The sequence below is a fragment of the Antechinus flavipes genome, chromosome 3, assembly GCF_016432865.1.
Source record: "Antechinus flavipes isolate AdamAnt ecotype Samford, QLD, Australia chromosome 3, AdamAnt_v2, whole genome shotgun sequence".
Lineage (NCBI taxonomy): Eukaryota > Metazoa > Chordata > Mammalia > Dasyuromorphia > Dasyuridae > Antechinus > Antechinus flavipes.
In genome coordinates this window covers 316260588-316277844 of record NC_067400.1, presented here as the reverse complement: position 1 = coordinate 316277844, position 17257 = coordinate 316260588, and the positions used below count along the sequence as shown (strand labels likewise).

At 34.4% G+C, this 17257-nt stretch overlaps 1 protein-coding gene across 1 annotated transcript in view; it reads right to left on the bottom strand.

Annotated features, from left to right (window-relative positions):
* STXBP5L (syntaxin binding protein 5L) overlaps positions 1-17257 on the bottom strand; it is a 430479-nt gene that overhangs the window by 39348 nt on the left and 373874 nt on the right. Inside the window, exons 21-22 of the mRNA XM_051990611.1 lie at positions 1902-2072; positions 366-605 (exon numbers count right to left, since the gene is read on the bottom strand). Coding sequence (XP_051846571.1) covers positions 366-605; positions 1902-2072 — 411 coding nt within the window. The remainder of the gene's footprint in view (positions 1-365; positions 606-1901; positions 2073-17257) is intronic.

Here is a 17257-nt window from a genome sequence, read left to right as displayed (position 1 = left end):
CTGGCATGGAGTTTTGGAGAAATGTTTTATTTTATTTAAAAATTATTTTTCTATCCCTCCAAATAACAAATATCATTCTTATGATTTTTTCAGAGTTTTCGAGCAACTTATTTGCTAGAGTCTATTGACTTCAGCAGTTTTATGGTGCAATATTCTCTAAATCACCATGACAATGTAAGCCATAGAGGAATGTTGCAATACAATGGATCTTGTAATGCTGGAGGATGTTTAGAATGATCTTAATGCCATTTCCTATTGAACAAATAACTTTACATTCATCATCATTGCTTAAAACAAACTTATTTTACAGGCTAGCATCACCAATCAGAAAAATAAGTAAATACAGAAGGAATAATGGTTCTTACCACTTGGAGATACCAGGACTGGCTCTGTATATCTTTGTTCATCTGTTGAAGGCAGGTTAAAGGAGATCATTAACACCATACCCAGACTAGTTCCAACCCATAGACATGGGGAGATTGTCATGTCATTTTTCCGTGCAAAGGATTCCATGAAGTATAAAGCTGTAATTGCTTCCTTAGAGTCTTTGTCAATGCTGGAGATACTAGAACTTCTAGAACGATTATAGGAGTTTTCTCGGCTTTCTATGTAGATTTAGAAAATAAACACATTAATGTTAATGTATTTTTGGGGTAAGATATAAAAATATATGATTACTTATGAGAAAAGACTAGAAATTTTACAATATAACATTAGGGATTTTCTACTTCAATCCACTTATTTTATATATCAAAAATTTATGATACATGAAGATGAGATAATTTATCCATGGTTATGATGTTCATGGTCTTACAACTATTTGGTAGAAGAGTCAGTAGCCAAACCCAGGTCTCCGACTTCTAACACAAGTCTTTTCAATCATACAATCAAATGAACTGAAATAATGCATGTATTTTTATATATTGTTCATTTTTGTATGCCTCATGATGGATACTTAAATGTTGAGTGAATTTATTTAAATGTCAGCAGAAGAGATTATATTAGTTCACACAAAGTGAGCTCCTGATATGATGACAACAACATTGTAAAGGAAAACAATTCTGAAAGAATTAAAAATTCTTCATTGTATGCAAAGATAGTGGAAAAAATAAATTGGCTTTAGAAGACAAATGAGGAAACATGGATTCCCTCTCTTCAAGGAGAGGTGACAGACTGTAAGTGCAGAAAGAGCTATCCTTGTATTAATTTTTGTTTTTTCTAAGTCAATGTGTGGCCCATAAGGATCTATTTCTATTTGAGTTTGACTACACTGCACAACATAAGTAGACATATAGGTAAAAAGAGATATCTTGTGATTAGGATTCCAATCAATAACAATGGAATAAATCAATGTGAAATTGATATCAGTATCTTCTCTTCAATTTAAAGAACAGCCTGGGCGTGAAGTGGTTAAGTGATCTCCCATGGTCACACAGCTAAAATGAGTCAGAGGTAAAACTTCACCCCACACTTTCCTGACTCTCAGGCTAGCTTTCTATTATGCTTTGCTGCTTCTTACTTAGAAAACTTATACCACTGGGTTATTGTAAGGAAAGCTTTTTGAATAAAGTTCTATAAAAACATGAGCTATAATTATTACCATTATTATTTTCATTATAATAGCAGCAGTAAGCTTAGGAAACTTAGTGATATACTAATTTTTAAGTAACCATCTGGGTTATTATCTGGGACAACGAGAAATATTTAAGGGCAATCTTCTGGAACATGGCCATATGCAAGAACCAATAATGCTCCAGGAAGGTACTATTAGTTTCCTTTAAATTGGAGCAAAGTCCTAGTCACTTTACCCTAGTTGTGGCTCTTGATTAAATTTAGATATGTGCTAGAAAAACTGAAAGAAAAACAGTCCTATTTCAACCAAATCCTTATTTATAATCTACCTTCTGTTGTGACTGGTAGAGAAACTTCCATGCAAGCAGCCGACTGTGCCTTTCGGAATGGTGGTCGTCCAGGACCCCAGCGATTTACTTTTGAAACATCAGCACTAGAAAGACGTTTTCCAGAACTGCAACTCTGAGAAGTAGGGCTGGTGCAGTGTCCATTTACATGATCTATGACAAGAATGGCAAGTTGGATGCTCACACAAAGCAAAAAGGAAGCATGTTACAACTACCACTATAGTATATTAACATGAGCAGAAGCCCATTTCTGAGGAAGCTTGTGAGTATGAGGGTGTCACATTAAAAAATAAAAAGAAATACCATTTCAATATGCTTTCTGCATAGAATATCATTTTACTTTACCATTCAAAAATTATTGAATTCTTGTCTTGAGCCAAATCAGCAGATCATAAGCAAACTTAGAAGCCAGTAATATTATGACATAAAATGCATATATTTAACTTTAATTTTAATCTAGATTCTGTATATTCTGCCACTACACAGTGCTGCAATATTCATAATTAAATACATAAATATTCTTTAGAAATAAAAAGTGGAATTAAATTTGTTCCTGTAGTATTAGAATCCCAATATTAATGATAAAATACCTACCTAGAACTAAGTGTTAGTACTGAATTTTGTTTTGATGTAATTTTAAATATGGAAAGATTCATGAAAACTATGTTCTCTTGTTTTCTCAAGTATAACAAATTCTTATCTAGCTTTTCAAATCAATTGATTGTAGGTTTCTGACTTTACAGAATGTTACTTGTCTATTATAGACATTTTAAATGGAAATCCATTGTTTTTTTTTTTAAAGTGAGCCTGATGTTCACTGACCATGCTCTAGTCTACACAAATATACCTCATTCTTTCAAAGGATATTAATGTCTAGTTTAATAGAAAGAATGAGGAATTTGTACTCAAAGAATTTGGCCTTGAATTTTAGTTCTGCTACTTGACCATCATCAAGTTGCTTAACATCACTGGGCTGCTGTTTCTTCATCATAAAATTAGAAGATGATTGTATACATGATCTCCATGGGTCTTTTTTCAGTTCTAAATCTATGTTTCTAAGCAAAAACTCATGAGAACTTTTAACAAAGAAAAATTGGGGAGAAAAGAAACTAATATATTTTTTACTTTATTTAAAAATATTATAAAATCATATTTTAAAATTAAAAAAAAACAGGTAGTTGTTAGTGAGTATGTTTGGAATAATAGATTTATGTGATTTTATCTAAGAAATATAAATCTTAATGTCTGAGGTGAGTTACCAAAGTTATTAAAGTTACTAGTTACCAAAAAAAGTGAATCCAGTTGGAATTAATTTTTAACATAGCCACTATTGCCAAAGTTTTACTAATAAGAAAAAGAACAATATTCTTACTTAATACTTGGAAAACTTTATAGTCCTACCAAGAAATCAAACCTTTTAATACAGAATAAAGAATAATATATAGAAAAATGAAGTATTTACTATGTTTAAGCCAGAGGGAATAATTATTATCATTAACTAAATGTTGGATAGTTTGAAAATAACAAAAGCAAACAAAAATATCAAAAAATTAAGACAAAATAAACGGCAGGATGACAACAACCAAAGTGATTCCAACATTTGCTTTCCACTTCTGTTTAAAACAGCACTAGCTAATTAATTTAAAAAACACAACTAAACAAACTAATACATTTTGAGCACTGAGTAATGGTTTTTGGAGAGCCTCTGTTCTATCATGAATGCCAAACTGGCCTTGGACATGGACAGGTTTTTTTTCTTGATGTTGGCATCATTTTTAGTTGATTTTGGTGTCTTTGATCATCCAACAATATGCAGGTCATTTTCTTTTCTCTGTATTTATTTGCTTCTGATTTTGAAAAACAAGCTTTTATTTCTTGTCTTTTTTTCCTAGCTAAAGCTTCAGAGGCTTGTACATAGGCTTTTCTTTGAAGTCAGCTTAATTTCCTTTTTTTTGTTTTGGTTGGGTTCTTTAATAGAAAAAAGTTTTACTTGTTCTTGGATGTGTTTATTTTGACTTTGAAGGAATCAAGGCTTCAGTCTTCTAGGTCTGCTAGTTACTCTTTGAAACTTCAAATTTCAAAAGGAAGCTTCCTACTGGTTTTTACTCAGGCTACTCTGCTACTTATTCTAGAAGGTTGTTTCCTCAAGCTGACCTTTGTTTTTGTCTGTCTGCCTGTCTCAGCCTTAACATAACAGATGAATGTTTAAAGCTCCTTTGGAGCCAACTTCACTGACTATTTTTAAAAGGTTGTGACTCAGAAATATAATCTTAGCCTTAATCTTAAAGCTTTAGGATTTTAATCTTCCTTCCAGCATTAAATCTTAAGATCCTATGATAATTTAAATTCAGGAAGATGGTAATTATAATTTTAAAATATCACCATACATTGATTTATGAAACATTTAAATGTCAATAAAATTAACAGAAGACAAACTTTCTCATATCAAATCATGTTTTCCCATTGAATTACATCATAAAATTTTAAAAAGTAGTCTGAACAAAATGTAAATGCATTGAGTTGAAAATGTTGTAGGATATAGAATAGGATCTGAAGGTAAGGTATAATAGGTCTTAAAGTATTCCCATATAGTTGTTGTTATGGTCTCTATAATCAAAAAGCATTTGAAATAAAAATGGTTTGCCAATTTTTTTTTGTAATAGAGCCTGGGAGGTTATTAACTGTCATTCCAGATGCTATTTTTAGCTGATCCTGTTATAACAAATGAGATAAAAAATCAGGGCTGATTTTAGTACCAGTACTTGGAGTAAGATGTTACAAGAGTAACAATTCGGTACCTTAATTTCCTTTCTTGTTTTGGTTTGATTCTTTAGAAGAAAAAAAGTTTTACTTATTTTTGTATGTGTTTTATTTTGATTTTGAAGGAACCATGGCTTCTATCCTGTCAGTCCGCTAGTTAAATGATTTGAATTGATTAACTGATGAATTCACTAATATATATGAATTGATTAATACATACATTTCACATTCTTTATCATAAAAGTCATATGCAATATTTGCCATAATACTTGCAGTGCAGGGCTCGGAAAAATAGTTAAATACTTATTATAAATAGAGCATAGTGCTAAGTTCTAGAGAGATGCAAAAAACATGGTAGCTACCCTCAAAGAGCTCACAGTCTGGTATGGTTATAAGATTGAAGGACTTATAAAACAAAGTTCCATGGAGGTATCATGGAGGTTTCATAGTACAGGTGGCATTTGAATTGTACAGTAACCGATGGACAGGAATCCAATAAAGGAGGAGAGGGAGGAAAGACATTCCAGGCACAGGGTTTGAGCAAAATAACTGAGATGTGATCACAGTACAAGTAAATGGGATAGAGAATTGTTTAGTTTTCATGGAGTTTAAAGTACATAGAGAAATGTAATAAAAGATAAAACTTGGAAGGTAGGGTGAAACACAGTTATGAAAGATTTTAGCTGTAATGTAGAGAACTTTGAAATTTGGGAACTTAATGATTTTGGGGCAGAGAAGGAAATTGATCAGATCTATGCATAGCCCCTCTCCACAAATAGTCTGGCATTGAAATGAAGGATTGGTTAAAGGTAGGAAGAGCCAGTCCACATGAGTGGCATCGTAAGCCTTCCTCTGCCTGTGTAGCCTCAAGCAAGTCATTTCACCAGCTTAGATCTGTTTTCTCATATATGATATGAAGGGGTTGGAGGAGATGGTCTCTGAGGTCAACTCTAGATTTGTGATCTTATGAGAGCCAATACTAAGGTAATAGCAGTGGAAATGGAAGAGAGGGGACATATATTGCAAAAATGGAATGCAGAGAATATGCTAGCTGGCTGAATATGAGAAGTAAGAGAGAAGAGTCAAAGATAATTCAAAAGTTCTTAAGATGGGAGATGATGGTTATTGTTTTTCATAATTAAAGAGGGTCAAAATGACGTTATGTTGGAGTTAAGGCACACTATAGGATCAAAAAAGGCTCTATCACAGATTGTGCACTTATGAACATTTGGTCTTTAAATTTGTGCATCTCATGTTTTCCTTGTGCTACTGTGATTTTGCTTTGTTCATAGACCACAGCACCTTCTTTGATGTGGGTACTCCTTGCTAGGGTCTTCCATGTCTCACAACTGATTCCAAAATTCTTCAGAAAAACCTTAAAAGTGTTCTTACATTGCTTCTTCTGACCTCCATGTCAGCATTTGCCTTGTGTAAGTTCTCCACAGAATATTTTTTCTGACAAATATATGTTTGATACTTTAAAAATATGACAGAGTTACACTCTTTGAATTAAAATTTAAATGCTTGATTGGTTAGCTCAAGAACAGAAGGGACTCCACTGCCTTGTACCTTATCTCACAAGGTGATCTTCAGAATCTTCCTAAACAATCCAAATGGAAGTGATTCAGTTTTCTAGCATGACACTGATATACTATCCAAGTTTCACAGGCATACAGAAACAAAATCAAATACTATAGTTCTGTAGAATTTCATTTTGGTAGTCTAATATCTCTTCTCTCTCATGTTCCTTTGGAGTATCCCAAACAGTGACCTAGCTCTTGGAATGTGTGTATCAACCTCATCTATGTGTATATCTCTGGAAAGTATACTACTAAGATAAGTGAATTTATTCACAGAATTAGGTGGTATCATAAGTAGAAATAGTGAGGTCAGAAGTAGGATCAAGTTTAGGGAGAAGAGAGATGGTTTAGCATTTGAGTTTTAGATCATCCATGCAGTGATTCCTGAAGACAGTAGGAAATGCCATTTTGAAGCCCATACTAAAGTTTAGGACTGGAAATGCAGATATGTATGTCATCTGCTTAAAGATAGTAGTTGAAGCTATGGGAATTAATAGGATTGCCAACACAGAGTGTAGAGAATAGCAAGAGAGCCAAGTACTAACTTTAGAAAGCAAATGAGTAATTATTAAAAATTATCTGAAAACCTCACTAATTATTATTTTATACTGTGTGTTTGATTTTTCAAAGAAAACATAACCTAAATTTTAACATGATGAAAAGATTCATATGTTAAATTTAATTTTAAGTCATGAGAATTATTTAACCTTAATAAGAAAATTACAGTATAGTAAAACTTTGATTAGCTGGCAATTAATTCACCAGAATTTTCAAATAATCAGCATTTGGGTAAAGGATGAGTGCAGAAAATTTATATTTAAATATATGTGCATAAGTGCACATATATATTTATGTATAATCTTCCTCAATATACTCATTTTATATATATATAAATGGTTCATCATGTATATCGTTATGTAATGATTATTATCATGTAATTTTTATTATAATGTCATGATTTAAACCATAATGATTGTAGTGAGCACAAATTGCTATTTTCTGATCAGTCTTAGGACAGACACAAATTAAGATACATATATTTTGGAGATTCAGTTTCAGATACATTTTGGCCCCTTAGAACTTCCTGTGAATATCATGGCTCAGTAGCAGGGGAATATTCATTATTTAAGATTTTTTTTCTATTTAAACATCTATTTTCTTTTTTTTTTCACATCTCCCAAGGAAATAGCTTTATTTTAGCAGTGGGACATAAGTGAGGAGCCCAGCACAAGTGTTAAAACATCAACAGCTTCATCTGAAAGAGATGATATCAAAAACATTTTTGTCAACTTAACCAAAGTCATGCAGGCTCTCCATTTCCAAGTGGAAGATGAGAGGATAAGGCCTGTATCTTAATTCTTTTCCTTTACTAAACTATTTTTGCCAAACCACCAGCAGATAGGATGGATTGCTCATTGGCACACCAATCCTCATCATGTAATGTGTATGATAAGAAGGAATATATTATCATAAGATGCTGTCTTTGGCTTTGTTAAACATCTATTTTCAAATTAGTTTCATAACTCGTTTTCATAACTCGTTGGGGACATAAGAAAGAAAAGTTCCTGTGGGTAATAAGGAGGGGCAAGTAAAGAATTTTTCAGGCTTTCCCATAAATATTTCTAAAATTCCTATAACATTTTCACTTTGCAAGGTGGATTCTTATCCTGGAGAGATCTCTTAAACTGGGGTGGTATTCATATAGCAGAAGGTTTCATGGTTATGTATATTTATAGGATATATATATGTGTGTGTATATATATGTATATATATATGTATATATACATGCCTCTATATAGGCATTATGCATATAATTATATATGTCTAATAGTAGCTATGTTACAAATGTCTATATGGCAGGTTTTATATATATATAATTATATGGTTATATAATAGAAATCATGCATATACACATAGGCATTTCCTTAGGAAACCCAAACACTTGGCATTATTTTTCCAATATTCTTTGTGAATAATCCAGATCACTTAGACACATGAAGATGAGCCACTGTAAATCAATCTACCAGTCTAAGCTAAGCTCTCCTTAATTTATCCTGGAAATGTTACCCTTAATATGCTTTACAACTGACATTAGACTATAAGCAGCTTGGCGCTATCCACCATGCCAGTGCTGAACCACCCAGCTTTACTACAGCAAAGGTTGCAATGCTTATACTATGGTTCTCTGAAAGGAACATGTTACATCATCATCCTTTGTTTAAAAAGAGAAAAATACTATTAGTGAAGTACACAAAGAAAAATAGAGGAAAATGGGAAAGTTTGCAGGTTATAAATAGGCTTCAGTAGGTATATTTGATGCTGCATTTTTTCATTACACTGTATCCATGAACTGTATTAAAGAGGGGCAAACAACTAAATGCATTAGTTTCTTTAGCCCAAAAGGCTTTAAAACTAGTGTTAATATAAAAGAAGCAGCTGGTGAGGCATAGTTGTATTTTAAACAATATTTTATTTTTTCCCAATTGCATGTAAAAACAATTTTTAATATTCACTTTTTAAAAATTTTGAGTTCCAAATTCTCTGTGCTCTCTAATTTTACTGTCTTTGAGATGGTAACAATTTGAAATAGGTTATACATGTGAAATCATTCAAAAGATATTTCCAGATTAGTCATGTTATTAAAAGGAAGAAAACACACAAAAAAGTGAAAAATAGCATGTTTTCATCCTCATTCAGACTCCATCAAGTCTTTTCTGGAGGTGCTAGCATTTTTTCCATCATGAGTCTTTTGGAATTGTCTTAACACTGTATTTATGAGAATAACATTAACAGTTGGTCATCATACAATATTTCTGTCATTATGTAAAATGTTCTCTTGATTCTGTCTCTTTACATTGCATCAGTTCATATAAGCCTTTCTAGGTTTTTCTGAAAGATCCAGTATTCATTTCTTATGACACAATAATATTTTATCATAAGCATATGCCACAATGTATCCAGGCATTCCCCACTTGATGGACATCCCCTCAATTTCTAATTCTTTGCCTTAAGAAAAGAGCTGCTATAAATATTTTTGTACATATAGAACTTTTTACTTTTTGTTTTATGAAAGATCTCTTTTGGGATACAAATTAGTAATGGTCAAAGAAGATGCATGGTCAAAGAAGAACTGGAATTCATTATTGAACAAAAATATAGATAATTTTGATTATATTAAGTTAAAAAGTTTTTGTACAAACAAAACTAATGCAGATGAGATTAGAAAAAATTGGGAAAACCATTTTTACATTCAAAGGTTCTGATAAAGGCCTTATTTCTAAAATATATAAAGAACTGACTCAAATTCATAAGAATTCAAGCTATTCTCCAATTGATAAGTGGTCCAAGGATATGAACAGACAATTTTCAGATGAAGAAATGAAAATCATTTCTGATCATATGAAAAGGTGCTGTAAATCACTAGTAATCAGAGAAATGCAAATTAAGACAACTCTGAAGTACCATCACACACCTCTCAGATTGGCTAAGATGACAGGAAAAGATAATGATGGATGTTGGAGGGAATGTGGGAAAACTGGGACACTAATACACTGTTGGTGAAATTGTGAACAGATCCAACAATTCAAAGAGTAATACTGAACTATGCCCAAAGGGTTATCAAACTGCGTACTCTTTAAACCAGCAGTGTCTTTACTGTATCCCAAAAGAGATCATAAAGGAAGGAACAAGACCCGCATGTGCAAAAATATTTGTGGCAGCTCTTTTTGTAGTGGCAAGAAATTGGAAACTAAGAGGATGCCCATCAGTTGGAGAATAGTTGAATAAATTATGGTATATGAATATAATGGAATATTATTGTTCTGTAAGAAATGACCAGCAGGATGATTTCAGAAAAGCCTGGAGAGACTTACATCAACTGATGCTAAGTGAAGTGAGCAGAACCAAGAGAACATTGGATATAGCAACAATAAGATTATATGATGATCAATTTCTGATAGATGTGGCTCTTTTCAACAATGAGATGATCCAAGTCAGTTCCAATGATCTTGTGATGAAGAGAGCCATCTATACTCACAGAGAGGACTGTGGAGAGTGAGTGTGGATCACAACATAGCATGTTCACTCTTTTTGTTGTTGTTTGCTTGTATTTTATTTTCTTTCTCATTTTTTTTCTTTTTGATTTGATTTTTCTTGTGCAGCAAGATAATTGTATAAATATGTATGCATATATTGGATTTAACATATATTTTTACCGTGTTTAACATATACTGGATTACTTACCATCTGGGGGGAGGGGAAAAGAGGGAATTGGAACACAATGTTTTGCAAGGGTTAATGTTGAAAAATTATTCATGCATATGTTTTGAAAATTAAAACTTTAATTAAAAACATAAAATATAAAATCAAACCAAACAAAAAAGGGTATGCATGGTTTTATAGTCCTTTGGGAAAAACTCCAAATTGCTGGTTGGGATGGTTGAATCAGTTCCCATGTTCTCTTCGGCATTTGTCATTTTCCTTTCCTAGCCTACTAGCCAATCTAATAAGTAGTACTTCAAGATTGTTTTAATTTATATTTCCCCAATTAATAATAAGTTAGAGCATTTTCCTATATGGCTATTATTTGATTACTTCATCTAAAACTGTTCCTATTTTTTCATCATTTATCAATTAGGGGATAGCTTTTATTTTTATAAGTTTGATTCAGTTCCCCTATGTTTAAGAAATTGGGCCTTTATCAGAGAAACTTGCTTTAAAATTATTTTTTAAATTATTATAGCTAACTGTATTCCTTCCCATTTATTCTATCCTCTCTTTTCTTTCACCCTGTGCCTCTTCAAAAGTATTTTGTTTCTGACTATCTCCCTCCCCAGTCTGCCCTTTTTTCTATCATCCTATATCCTTTTTGTATCCCCTTCTTCTTCCTACTTTCCTGTAGGGTTAGATTTCTACACCCAATTGAGTGTGTATGTTATTTCCTCTTTGAGCCAATTCAGATGAAAGTAAACTTCACTCATTCCCCCTCACCTTCCACTTCTTCCCCACCACTGAAAAAGCCTTTTCTTGTCTCTTATGGAAGATAATTTATGCTATTCTATCTTTTATTTACTCTCTCTCTAAATATATTCCTCTTACCCCTTAATTTTATTTTTTTAGGTATCAATCCTTCATATTTAACTTATGCCTGTGCCCTCTGTTTATATATGTTTCTTTTAAGTTCCCTAATAATGAGAAAGTTCTTTTGAGTTACAAGTATCATTTTCCCAGGTAGGAATGTAAATTGATTATTTTATTAAGCCCCTTATGATTTCCCTTTCCTGATGGAAAAGAAAAAAAAAGAAAAAAAACTTTTTATGTTTCTCTTGCATCTTGTATTTGAAAGTCAAATTTTCTATTCAGCTATTTTTTTAAAATCAGGAATGCTCAATACTCTATTTCATTGCATATCCTCCCCACCAAGGAGTATATTAAATGTTGCTGGGTAGGTGATTCTTATTGTTTTTGTTTTGTTTTAAATAACTTTTTATTGACAGAACCCATGCCAGGGCAATTTTTTACAACATTTTCCCTTGCACTCTCTTCTGTTCCGATTTTTCCCCTCCCTCCCTCCACCCCCTCCCCAGATGGCAAGCAGTCCTATACATATTAAATAGGTTAAAGTATATCCTTGATACAATATATGTGTGCAGAACCGAACAGTTCTCTTATTACACAGGGAGAATTGGATTCAGAAGGCATAAATAACCCAGGAAGAAAAACAACAATGCAAGCAGTTTATATTCATTTCCCAGTGTCCTTTCTTTGGGTGTAGCTGCATCTGTCCATCCTTGATCAATTGAAACTGAGTTAGATCTCTTTGTCAAAGAAATCCACTTCTATCAGAATATATCCTCATATAGTATCGTTGTTGAGATGGGTAGGTGATTCTTAATTGTAACCTTAGCTCCTTTGCCCTCTGGAATATCATATTCCAATCCCTCTGATACTTTAACGTGGAAGCTTCTAAATTTTGTTTTATCGTGACTGTGACTCCACAGTACTTGAATTATTTCTTTCTGGATGCTTGAAATATTTTCTCCTTGACTTTGACACCTCTCCTTGAGTTCTGGAATTTGGCTATAAAATTACTGGGAATTTTCATTTTAGGATTTCTTTCATGAGGTGACTAGTGAAAATTCCTATTTTAACTTCTAGTTCTAGGATACCAGGATAATTTTCTTTCTGCTCCTGGACTACAAGAGGTGCTGTCCCAAGCTTCCCGTGCAGCCCTGAGCCTTAGCTTTGAGCATAGAAGCCTCTTGTATTTGGTATTTTTCTCACAGCAAATTTTTTATTTTTATTTTTACTTGCTCTTGAGGAAACAGCCTGGTTTATAAGAATTTGCTTTTTGATCTAGGACTGAAGGCTTCCCCAGTAGTCTGCTCTGCTATTGAATCAGGACTAAGAGTTTCAATTGCTAATTTGTTGAAATTAAAATCCTCTCACTGGCTTTCCCAGGCTCTGTCTAAGCTGGGGTAAACACCCCATTTTATCCTACTGAGACTGAGCTTTCTTGAAATCCTTTCAATCTATCTTGAGCTGGAGAGTGGTTTCATTCTGCCAGACTCTGTTCAGAGTCTTGGTTTCATGTGGTTTTTGAGAGAAACTGGGAGAGGTCAAGCAGTTCCTGGCTTCACTTTACCATCTTGGCTTTGCCCTCACACTGCTGATTCAGTAGTTGCCAAGACCCACTCCTGGTTTGCTGGGGTCAGGCCTCTGCTGGCATAGCCTGTGCTGGACTGTGCTCCACTCTCCCTTTAGGGCAAAAAACCTTTCTTGCTGATTTTCCAAGTTATCTTTGGTGTCTGTGGGATGAGAAGTCTGGAGACAGCCACTGCTGCCACTGATTCAAAAGACTTCAAGGACTTCTCCTGATTTACTGGGACCTGGTCTGTTCTGGTACAGCCTGCACTGAACAGTGCTCCATTCTTACCCTGGTGTAATAGACTTTTCCTGATGACCTTCTAAGTTGTTTAGGCTGCTTCACAGTATTTTTTAAATGGGTTCTGATATCCTAGAATTTGTTTAGAGTAATTGCTTAAAGGTATTTGAAGGGATTTGGGGGGGGAGTTCAAGTGAATCACTACCTTTATTCCACCATCTTGGTTCTGCCTCAATATCTTTTAAAAAATGATGCCTGGCCCTGTTTGTAGTGGCTAGAAGCTGGAAAATGAATGGATGCCCATCAATTGGAGAATGGCTGGGTAAATTGTGGTATATGAATGTTATGGAATATTATTGTTCTGTAAGAAATGACCAGGAAGATAATACAGAGAGGACTGGCGAGACTTACATGAACTGATGCTAAGTGAAATGAGCAGAACCAGGAGATCATTATACACCTCAACAATGATACTGTTTGAGGATGTATTCTGATGGAAGTGGATCTCTTCGAGAAAGAGAGTTAATTCAGTTTCAATTGATCAAAGATGGGCAGAAGCAGCTACACCCAAAGAAAGAACACTGGGAGATGAATATAAACTGCTTGCATTTTTGTTTTTCTTCCTGGACTATTCATACCTTCTGAATTCAATTCTCCCCCTGTGCAACAAGAAAATTGTTCGGTTCTACACACGTATATTGTATCCAGGATATACTGTAACCTATTCAACATGTAAAGAACTGCTTGCCATCTGGGGGAGGGGGTGGAGGGAGGGAGGGGAAAAATCAGAACAGAAGTGAATGCAAGGGATAATGTTGTAAAAAATTACCCTGGCATGAGTTCTATCAATAAAAAGTTATTTTAAAAAAATGATGCCTGGGATTTTTTTTTTAAATCATGGCTTTGGAAATGGTAGCCCAATAAATCTTAATTTCTCCTCAATCTATTTTCCAGGTCAGTGTTTTTTTCCAATGAAATATTTTACATTTTATTCTGTTTTTCATTTTTTGATTGTTTGATTGTTTCTTAATGTCTCATGAAATCATTAGCTTTTACTTGCCCAGTTCGAATGTTTAAGGAATTGTTTTTTTCAATGAGTTTTTTGGTACTACCTTTTTCATTTGGCCAAATAATTTTTTTAGAATTCATTTTTTCAAGGCATTTTTGGATATCTCTTTCTTTTTTGTGTTTTCTTTACCAAGTTTTTAAGACTTTTTCATAATTCCCTTTCATTATTTGTGATTTTTCCCAATTGTTCTTATAGACCTTTTATTTGATTTTAAAAATCCTTTTGGAACTCTTCCAGTTCTTTTGAGGTCTGACACCAACTCATATTTTTCTTTGAGATTTTATATGTAGATGTTTTGACAGTCTCTTCTGAGGTTCTCTTCTGAGTCTGTTTTGATCTTGCCTGTCATATTAACTTTCCTTGGTTAGGTTTTTTGTTTTGTTTTGGGTTTTTTGGGTCATTTTCCAGTCTATTTCTTGATTTTTTGCTTTATAACCAAGTTGTACTCTGCTCCTGGAGTGAAGCAGTAATGTCCCAAGCTTCATTCTTCACGCTGCTGTTTTCACAGATAACTTTGGGGGCCTATAAGTGTTTTATTCTTCTAAGATGGTATGATTTAAGGAGACATATGGCCACTGCTCTCCTAGTCTATGCTTTGGTCTGTGAGCAATCAAAAGAGTTTTTTCTATCTTGTACCTGTGACCCAGATCCCCACGTGACTACCTGATGTAGTGTGCTAGTGTCCTTCTTTCCCATGTGTCTGTGACCATGTTTGTGAAACTGATCACAGTTGGGCAATGCCAGTGTCAGCAACGGATCCCTTGCCATCTTCTTCTCGCTGGCTCTTTAGTCCCCTTAACCTCTGTGAGCTGAGTGCTCCAAGAGTCACTGCTGCCCATTCAGTTGCCTGCTGGCCAGAGGCTTGGTCTCGCTGTTCACTTGTGCAGGGGGATGGTGCCTTCCTGCTGGCTTGCTGGGGCCTAGCCTCTGGCTACCTTGCCCAGGCTACCTGCGCCAGCCTGCATTCCACTCTCCTCCCAATGCGATAGACCTTTTCTATTGACCTTCTAAACTGTCTTGGGATGAAAATTTTTTTCACCCCATTCTTTTGTTGGTTCTGCCACTCCAGAATTACTTTTGAGATATTAGTTTAAAATTGTTTGGAGGGAAATTTGGGAAAGTTCTAGGGAGTTTCTGCCTCACTCCACCATCTTGGCTCCAGTTCTTTTTTCTCCCTAAGAACATAGTATAGAGAGAAGCTATCTTACATAATGGATACACCACGAAGGTCATTTAGCATTGGTAATTGGATGGGGGTGATTTTGGCAACATAATAAGCTATTAGAATAAATAACAGAATCTTTTACTTCTCTCACTCCATGCCTGCCTGAGGCTGCTTGCTAGAGAAGTTTCTGAATAATAATCAGCAGTTACTTTGCTTGAGTAGTCTTTCAAAAGGGCCTGTAGAATACAGAATTCTTTTTAGAAATCTTTAATGTGCAGATATCAAAAGCCCTCTGTTACATGGATCCAATGCTTGGTTAAATGATCTCCCTGGGATAAGGATCCATCTTGTAAGGAAAATGGAAATGCCCTTGTTGCTGAGTCATGATATTCAGGGGAAGCTATAAGGGAATGAAACATATCTAAGACTACATCTTATGACACACGTAACTCAACTTGTGTCTGCCTGGGAAAGATCAGACAACAGCATTTAATGCTCACCACATTCATGGATATTGACTAAAATCATCTGGTTGGAACACAATAACTTCTGCTATCATTCAATATCTTGCAGTGTTAATAGACCTGCTGGATCACTGTGTTATCATCTATAATGATAACATTTTAATTTTCTCATATCAACCAAAAGAATACATTAACTGGGAGAGATGCATCATGGTTATGGACAAATTGTATTTACAGTAATCCTGGATAATAGGAAAACTCCTAACTGTAGCTTATATTGAGGTTAGCATGTTCTTCAGATGGATCTAAACTACTATATTAAGGATATCCATTAATGGCTTCTGTTTTGGGGAGTAAGGGTCTTGTGATTTCAAGGAATGACAGATTATTTTATTACAAATTTATGCCGTTACACAGAGTTGAAAGCATCCTTGATCTGATTCCACCATAAAAATGTGTTACAGATAGTTAGAAACCAGAATAAAAACAACTTTCTAGACCCTGTGCTGCTTCTCTGGTAACTTGAGCCAAATTTCCTATTTGATGTGGAGAAAAATGCCTTTAGGGAGGTATCAAAGGTGTCTTTAAATGAGCATCAGCCTACAGTAAGATATTGCAAGTCACTTATGTCTTATTTACTCATGGACTCTTACCCTATGTTAAGTGGAGTGGGTATAAAAGCAAGAGAAATACTACCATAAATTTGCAGAGATATATCTTGGAGCTCATGGAAGGAAGTAAAGAAGCCCATACATACTTATTAAGTTTGTATTCTTTTTACAATTGTAGGCTGTGGCAGCCTACCATGAGAGGGAAATTAAGGACACATGAGTGGCAAGGGAAAAACACACTCATGGGAAATATGGGAAAACTGGGTTTTTATCTGCTGCTGCCACCACTGGAAGTTGGTTAGTTGTGGCCTATGTTTACTACTGTCAGAGAATTCTTTGATATTGATTGATTTGCTTGCTAAAAGACTTCATTAGAGGACAAGAGCTATGATTAATATCACATACTAGAATATAAATGCCAATAAAGAACCAAGAAGTCCAGGGAATTTTCCTTCCACAGTATCTAAAATCTCTCTCCTATTATTGTTTTGTTTGACCATATTGCATCTGGGTCAGTTCATTTGTCACTGACATAAGGAAGAAGAAATATGTCTTTGTGTTCCTTGGAGATGAGAGATCCCTGGGCAAAGCAATCCCGAGTTTGTCTATGTTGGATTATAGATGGCAAGACAGAACCTGAACACAGGCTTGAACTGATCAAATTATTATGCGGTGATGGCATCTGCAGAGAATTTATCCCTTGACTAACTAGGATCATGTCTGAGGCTTCCTAAGAATCTTCTTGAGACTCCCTCTGTCTCTTAAAAAATGAAACTTAGAAAAGATACTACCCTCTTCCCTGGAAC